At 33.5% G+C, this 8,599-nt stretch overlaps 1 protein-coding gene and 1 pseudogene across 1 annotated transcript; both read right to left on the bottom strand.

Annotated features, from left to right (window-relative positions):
• Positions 1–4,145: 4,145 nt before the first annotated feature.
• LOC115972722 (zinc finger BED domain-containing protein RICESLEEPER 2-like) lies at positions 4,146–6,462 on the bottom strand. The gene is made up of 3 exons (XM_031092985.1): positions 5,729–6,462; positions 4,363–5,618; positions 4,146–4,261 (listed from the first exon to the last, which is right to left on the bottom strand). The coding sequence occupies exons 1-3, from the start codon at positions 6,460–6,462 to the stop codon at positions 4,146–4,148; spliced, it is 2,106 nt and encodes a 701-aa protein (XP_030948845.1).
• A 434-nt stretch (positions 6,463–6,896) lies between these two features.
• LOC115972731 lies at positions 6,897–6,993 on the bottom strand (annotated as a pseudogene).
• Between the last annotated feature and the right edge of the window lie 1,606 nt (positions 6,994–8,599).

Below are 8,599 nucleotides of genomic sequence, written 5' to 3'. Positions count from 1 at the left end.
GCCCTGGGTGAAGTTTGAATTGATCATACAATGAATGTAGAATATTTTAGGTTCTAGTTAGCTCAATTAGTAAAGTCTCTGATGATTGAATAAGAGATTTAAGGTTTAATATATGCTTACACCAAAAACTTATTAGTATCTTGATCTGATGATAAAGAGCATAATCATCAAAAATGGATGTCATAGGTTGAAATTAAAAAAAAAAAAAAAAAAAAAAGTAGAATATTAATTGACTATATAATTAAGAATTTCAAACCCTTCTCCATGTAATAAGGCCAAATTTGCAGTCATGGCACGGTAGAATTCCCTAGTTTTTAAAATCTTTTTTAACCCTCAACCATTTGCTTGACAATATAGAATGGCTTATGGTCTTTCTAGTTGCTCCATACACATAAGAAAAATGAATGTAGAATACTAATTGACTGTATAATTAAGAATTACAAACCCTTCTCCATGTAAGGCCAAATTTGAAATTTGCAGTCATTGCACGATAGAGTTCCCTAGATTTTTTATTTATTTTTAATATAACTTTTTTAAACCTCAACTATTTGCTTGACAACATAGACTGGCTTATAGTCTTTCTAGTTGCTGTATACACAACAACAACAACAAAAAAAAAAAAAAAAAAAAAAAAAAAAAAAAAACAAATTCATGATATTCAAGCTACTATATGCTAGAAAATAGAGATACTATAAATTGTTGGGAAAACAAACACCTTAGAGAGCTTTTTTAATAATTAATATAACATATAAAAACACACTTTAACTCAAAATGCCTAAAACCAATAGGTATGTGCTCATATGTTATATTAACCGCTCATTTTTATGGGTTCCAGTTAGTTCAACTGATAAAGTCTCTAATTCATGGTTTTAATGTGATTGGTGCTTTGTGCTTAATGAACTTCCTCTTTTATTATGCTAGAATCTCCTATCAATCACTTGGCGCAAAGAGAGAGAGAGAGAGAGAGAGAGAGAGAGATTTTAGTTATATTTCATTTTCTCAAATATAAAGGTATTATTACTATCGCGATTCTTATGTTGACAATAATGACAACTAGTATGTTTGATTATCATATAATTAAATTGTTAAAATCTATTGTTAACATAAATAAATTTGATCCTGGAATCATGCTTTTTTTTTTAAAAAAAATATTTATAAAATAGGGTTAATGGAAATGAGAAGATTATTTTATACCGTATGGAAACCTTTAAGGTCTTAACTCTTACGGACTTTCAATAGACCATTTATAAAAAATAATATCACCGCACACCCTTAGTGGAATGGTCACTCTACAAGTATAAGTGCTTGTAGGGTGCGGGGGGTAAGGACCGAGGATCAAGTCTCCAGGAGGGAGCTTCACACACATATACACTAAGGGTCTGTTTGGATATCGCTTATTACTGAAAACTGAAAACATTGTAGCAAAATAATTTTTAAATGTGTGAACAGTGCCGTGTGACCCATTTTTAATGAAAGTTTTGCTGAAAAAAGAGGTTTGTGGGTTCCGTGCACTGTGCATGGGACCCACGCTCAAAACATTGGACGCGCAAATGTTGGACACTTGTTGCTATCCAAACATTCACTTAGATTAGGTTAGAGTAGAATTTCTATCTTGTATATAAAACTAGTGGCGGAGCTAGGATTTGACTCAAGGGGGGGCAAAATTTATATACACTATGCATGCATATTGAAACACATACATATTACATATATGTTGGATAGTTGTAAAGGATTTTTTTTTTTTCTTTTTTTTTTGCATAAATAAGCCATCTTCTTTTATATATATATATAGAGAGTAAAAGTTCCATTTATAAATGAAAATATTTTTAGTAATTAAGTATGAACACCAAATACAACTAATGTAAGTTTGTGTTATTATATAATTATCTCAAAATTTTGGTTTATTATACAAAATTTTATGAAGTAGGATAATTATTACATAAAGAATTTTTTTTAGTAAGGATCCACATGGTGAAGTGGAGAATTGACACCAAGTCCCAGCCAAAGCTAGAGAAAGAGATGCAACTTTGAGATGGATATATTGTCAAACCAAATACAAACCACCTTCTTCTTACTAAAATTTAAAAGCCACCCAACTATTTTTTTTGCTGAGCAAGGGGGGGCAACTGCCCCCTCTCGAGCCCCCCGGCTCCGCCCCTGTATAAAAATAATAATAATAATAAAAATACAGGCCTTGTTATCTCAAAATTGATTAAATGGGGCGTGAGCTTTTTTGTTTTATATATATACAGAGAGAGAGAGAGAGAGAGAGAGAGAGAGAGAGAGAGAAATTGTTATATTTATAGTTGCTTATTTACTGAAAGATTTTTTGACTGAGATATTTATTGAAAGTTTTTTTTTTTTATTCAATTTATTGAAATTTAACATAACTATAGATGTACCAATAAAAAAAGAGGCCTTACAAAACTATACACTAACAAATAAGTTTAAAAACTTGAGCCAAACAAAAGAAGAAGAAGAAAAAATGCTATAAAGTTTATATATAGATTCATTAAAAAGTGTAATCCCTAATCTACTTATGGTTTGTTGTTACCGTACTCTTTTACTGGTGAGTAATATTTTAATTATGTAATTGTGTCAATATCAATACAATACACAATGTGTTCTATCATTCAAAGGAGAATTAAATTTGACTATGTGATTGTGTCAATATTAATACAACACATAATATATTCTATTATTCAAAGAATAATTAAATTTGACTATGTGGCTCATTGATCAATACCAACGCATGGTTGAATTTAAATATAAAATCTAATATTGTGTTCGGTAATTTTGCATCTTTTCTAGTTCATTATGTGGGTGATTCATAAAATTATGACTCACTAGCCATGCTACCACTCTAGCTAGTAGTAGCTAATTAGGTCAAATTCGTAATTTTATTTAATTAAATGACTTATCATTTAGCTAATCTAGAATAGCAGGAAGTTACATTCTTTTACTTTTTTTTAATCTTCCGTTTTATTTGCTTTATTCCATGTTAGAGTGGTTAAAATTATTATTTAAACTAAAATATAAATTACGTCTTTTTTTTTGGGGAGAATTTCAACTTATAGTATCCGTTTATGATAATAGTTTTTTATTATCAGACCAAGATGTCTAAGACGCCAATCGGTTTTTGGTGTAAGCAGAGATTGAATCTCAAATTTCTTATTCAACCATAAAAAATTTTACCAATTAAGCTAACTTATTAGACCAAGAAGTCCAAGATACCAATCGGTTTTTGGTGTAGGCAGAGATTGAATCCGAAATCTCTTATTCAACCATAAAAAACCTTATTAATTGAGTTAACTGGAATCTATTAAATTACGTTTTCTAATTTGGTGTAATTTTGATTTTGGCATGTAGATGTCTACAAATATTTATTTTAACACCTATCATATGACATAGTACTATTCAATTATAGAGGTGACATGACATGTGATTAATGTTAATTAGTGGGTGCCGTTGAGTAGGGATGGCAATGGGGAGAGGCGAGGCGGGGCCGAAGGATGAGATCTTCACCCCGCCCCACATGGATTTTTCTTGCCCTATCCCCACCCCGCCCCTCATGACGGGGAAAATTTTTTGCCCCATCCTTGCCCCTTAAGGCCCCGCGAAGCCCCACCCTACACCGTAAAACTTTATTTCTTGTTAATTTTCCCTACAACTATTACCATTTTTTCAAATAAAATGACATGTTTCAATAATAAAAATATATTTGAAATTATAAATAAATTTATCCTATCAAATCAAACTAATTTTTAGCAAAAACTAAATATTATCTAAATGTTTAACAAGACAATATCACAACAAAAATCTCATAGTATGACACAACCCATCACCGCCCCTTAAGGCCCGCGAAGACCCGCGAAGCCCCGCCTTACACCGTAAAACTTTATTTCTTGTTAATTTTCCCTACAACTATTACCATTTTTTCAAATAAAATGACATGTTTCAATAATAAAAATATACTTGAAATTATAAATAAATTTATCCTATCAAATCAAACTAATTTTTAGCAAAAACTAAATAATATTATCTAAATGTTTAACAAGACAATATCACAACAAAAATCTCATAGTATGACACAATAACATAATCCCAACTCCTAATACATAACAAAATAAAAATTGCCTAGTTCTTCAAAAAGAATCTCCACTTTCTTCCATCATTGTGACACCACTTTTTTCTTCATCATCATAATCATCCAGGATATTTTGGAATTTATCTTCAATTCCATCTATGGTAGATGAAGAACCTAAAAAAAAGATAAAATAAATTCAATCAAACAATTGAAAAATATAATAAAGAATGCAGCAACATAAATCATTGCATAATTAAACTAGTAAATTTAATTACCATTAATTTCAGCCCATAACCAATTTTGAGCACACATTAATGCCTCCACAGTCTTTTGATGAAGTTTACTGCGATGTGGACTTAACAATCGACCACTTGTGCTAAATGATGACTCTGAGGCAACAGTTGACACTGGAATGGCAAGGATATCCCTTGCAATACGTTGCAAAGTAGGATACTTTGGCCCATTAGATTTCCACCATGCCAAAATATCAAAATCCACAATTCTTGGCATTAAATCATCCTCAAGGTAATGGTCCAACTCCAATTTAATATTCCCACCCCTTTTTTTCTGACTAAGATATCTTTCAAAGTCCATAAGAGAGTTATCAACTTGCAGATCCTCTCCCACACAAGGGCCACGAGTACCTTCCCTACCCATTCTCCCAGAACTGTAGTCAAGAATCATTTCATAACAAATATCTCTAACCATTTGAATTTCATTATCAACTTCATCACCATAAATTATTGGAAAATAATATTCTAACAATTCAATCTTATATCTTGGGTCTAAAATGGTTGTCACAGCCATAACACCATGAATCACATTCCAATAACAATTAAATTTTTCCAACATTTTAAATGTCATACTCCTAATCACATCATTTGCGCTTGTAAACCAAGAATTCAAAGTTATTTTTATTTCACACACCTTAGGAAAGAAAAGATTAGCTGTAGGGTATGAGGTACCTGAAAATAGCTCTGTATTCTTGTGAAACACTGCCAATCTCTCACATATATTACTTGCCATCTCCCATTCTTCCTCTGTTGGAATGCACTTATAAGATGACTCACATATGTTCAATCGATAAAAGACATTTTGATACTTTATAGCAATAGAAAGCATGAGATAGGTAGAGTTCCAACGAATCTTACAATCAAGGGCTAGTTCTTTGGTACATTCAACATGTGCTTGTCGAGCTATCTCTTCAAACTTCTGCCTTCTCTTTGTTGATGCAGTCCAAAATCCCACACTTTCTTGAACCTTTTCAATGCATGATCCAATTACATCCAAACCATCTTGAACAATCAAATTAAGAACATGTGCTGCACAACGCATATGCAACTTTGATCCACGCATAATAAGTGCACCACGTTGAAGCTTATCTAAGATAATTTTTATAACTGCATCATTGGTACTGCAATTGTCCATAGTCACAGTAGATAACTTCCTATCAATATTCCACTCCAACAAAGTATCTAGAAGGACACTAGAAAGCACTTCTTTCGTATGTGGAGATGACACATAAATAAACCTTAAATGAGAAATTTAAATAATTAGAACCAACAATGATATAAGTTCATAAAACATTTGAAAAGAATTTAATTGAAACATAAAAAAGAATATATACTTTAAAAAAAGTACCTCATAACTCGGCTTTGTAATCTCCATAAACCATCAATGAAGTGTGCTGTTACAACCATAAACCCTCGCTTTTTGTTTTGTGAAGTCCACATATCAGTGGTAATAGAAATTCTACCCTGATTCTTATCAATTTCATGCTTTGATTTCTCCCTTTCTTTCTCATAGATGCTCAAAATGTCCTTCTTGATTGTGTTCCTAGAAACCATCCTGAACAATGGTTGAAGAGAAGTTGAATATTTTCTAAAACCAATGTGGTCAACTATAGAGAGGGGATACTCATGCAAGATGATCATACGAGCAAGTTCATTTCTTGATACATTTTGATCAAAATTATAAGCATTCACACCCGCCATTGAATCCACTTTATTTTGATCCCTCACCAAAATTTTTTGATTCATATCCCTAATGTCTTGAAACTTTCTCCTTGGACATATTTTCACGTGGTCATGCAAATGTTTAGTGCCATAATTGGATCCTCTTACTAGCAATTTCTTACAATAATTGCACTCAGCCTTGTCTTTCTCATCAACTCTCTTTCTTTTTAAATGATTCCAAACAATTGATTTGTACTTCCTCTCTTCTTGAATTATTTCATTGCTAGGTTGGACTGCTTGGACATCGTTTGGCATATTCAACAGAGGTGATGATGGGGTTACATTATCTTCATCTACTATCAAAGGAAATTGATTGCTACCAGATGGATTGGAGCTACCAATGTTTTCATGTGAAGTCATTTTTTTTCCTGATGTTAATTTAGCAACTTAGTAATGGACAAACTATATTTCTCCAACAAAGATAATATAAAATAATGGGAACGAAAAAAAAATTAAAACAAATCTCCTTGGCAACATTGTTAAACAATTAAAATATATTTAGCAACGTCGTTAAACAATTAAATTAAAAATCATAGCACCCGCAACACATACACAAATGGGTATTCATATTTCATTGGCCTAAAAAACACTAAAACAAATCTCCTTTATACTAAGTAGTCAATAATATACATTAGTTAATTCCTCCCATTTTGTGACTATTTCATAGAGAATGGGACAAAGTCTCAAACTTGTACCCCTTTCAAAACAAAAAAAACCTGTACCTTATATTTTTTAATAAAAATACATAAAACAAAATTAAATTGTAAATAATTTTTTGCGTGGAGAACGAGAATGAACAACTAGAGCTAGTAGCCTAGTACATGATTGATGCCATCATATTGGCAATCAAACCAATAGGGAAACATATCCCTGACCCTCATCATCTTGTTCTCCAAAAATTAAAAAACAAAAACCCAGCTTGTAAAATAGATATAGATTTTAACAAGCATAAAGAAGCAGTGTTGTTAAGCAACCAAATGCCCACACAAAATTACAAAAACAATGACACTTACACATATTTAGAGCCACAGACCCGTACCTCATTAAAAAAAATATATTATGTTCATGATGAATTGGTATCTTATTTCCAATTTTACTAGAGAGAAAAAAGAGGTAGAGCCACGTTAGGTAGAATAAAATAAGCTGATTATATTTTTGTTTAAATAGTAGGGTTTTAGGGTATGATAAAATTACAATTTAACCCTTATTAATGCGAGGCGGGGCGGGGTGGGTCTAAAAAGTGTAAACCCATCCCCGCCCCACCCCGCCCTACCACCTTTACAGGGCGGGGAAAACCCGCACGGGGCGAAGCGGGGAGGGACGGGTCAAGCGGGGTGGGGAAAAATTGCCATCCCTACTGTTGAGTTTCTATAAATAAATAAATAAAAGTGGGTGCTTGTGAAAAGGTTTGGCTTACTTCCAGTTCTTTTTGCAGAGCGGGGAAAACCCACACGGGGCGAAGCGGGGAGGGACGGGTCAAGCGGGGTGGGGAAAAATTGCCATCCCTACTGTTGAGTTTCTATAAATAAATAAATAAAAGTGGGTGCTTGTGAAAAGGTTTGGCTTACTTCCAGTTCTTTTTTAACTGGATATGTCATTTTATTTTAAATATACAATGACAAATGATAGTGAGTTTTAATCTTCACATTTTATTTAGTTATTGGATGATGTGGCAGTTTCTCATTAAAATAAAAATAATTCCAATTAAAAAAGTACTAAAGGTAAGCCAAATCCCTTGTGAAAGTACTATCATTCAATCACTACTTACACAACTTATCATGTAATATTAATTAAGGATGTGGGGGCCTGTCAATCAACAGGCCCATTAAGGTCAGGATCGTTGGGCCTGTGGCCCATCCGAGGATGCATATCCGTCCGAGGAGGCCATGTCAGGTCACAAGGCAATTGCCGAAGGGGGGTGGTGGTCAATATCACGAAGGTAGAGTTCTGTATTCGTCCGAGGTCGCTATATTCCTCGGCAGTATGCGTCCGAGGACGATCAGGACGCGGTCTTGTTGCGACCAGACCCCAGAATTACGTCACCACTGAAGATAGGATAACAGACCAAGGGTAAAAGAAAAAGGGCAAACAAATATCTATCACTACAGCTGCCTCCGCATTGATTACCTTTCAACCAACCCTCTGGCCGCATTAATGTGGAGGTGATACCTGAACAGTAAGAAGGCAGGCTTACAGCTGCCCATAGGAAGTTCCAGGAGGTGCTAGATGGGACAGAAAGAAATCCTCCGAACCCAACCTACACGTGTGCGGTGAGGATGGAATACAAATGGTAGTATATAAACTGAAAGAAGAACATGCAAAAGAGGATCGGAACAAAAAAAAAGAAAGAAAACCTAAACCAAAGAAGAGGAACGAAAAGAGAAAAAAGACTGTATCGATCACCAAACAAAACGATCGCTGTGCCAGTTTTGGGCTTTCATAAAAAGGTTAACCTAGTTCTTTACACCCACGCTCTACAAATCATATTGTTTGGGCC

This window comes from Quercus lobata, assembly GCF_001633185.2.
Source record: "Quercus lobata isolate SW786 chromosome 2 unlocalized genomic scaffold, ValleyOak3.0 Primary Assembly chr2_unplaced_Scq3eQI_2006, whole genome shotgun sequence".
Classification (NCBI taxonomy): Eukaryota; Viridiplantae; Streptophyta; class Magnoliopsida; order Fagales; family Fagaceae; genus Quercus; species Quercus lobata.
Note: the sequence above shows the minus strand (reverse complement) of the source record. Positions and strands in the feature narration are given on the sequence as shown.

Bases quoted from the DNA above. Each gene is read 5' to 3' on its own strand.
- LOC115972722 (XM_031092985.1), bottom strand. From the start codon at position 6,462: ATGACTTCACATGAAAACATTGGTAGCTCCAATCCATCTGGTAGCAAT. The intron at 5,619-5,728 runs GTACTTTTTTTA...TTCTCATTTAAG, and splicing joins TTACAAAGCCGAGTTATGAG to GTTTATTTATGTGTCATCTC. The intron at 4,262-4,362 runs GTAATTAAATTT...TCTTTTTTTTAG, and splicing joins GTTATGGGCTGAAATTAATG to GTTCTTCATCTACCATAGAT.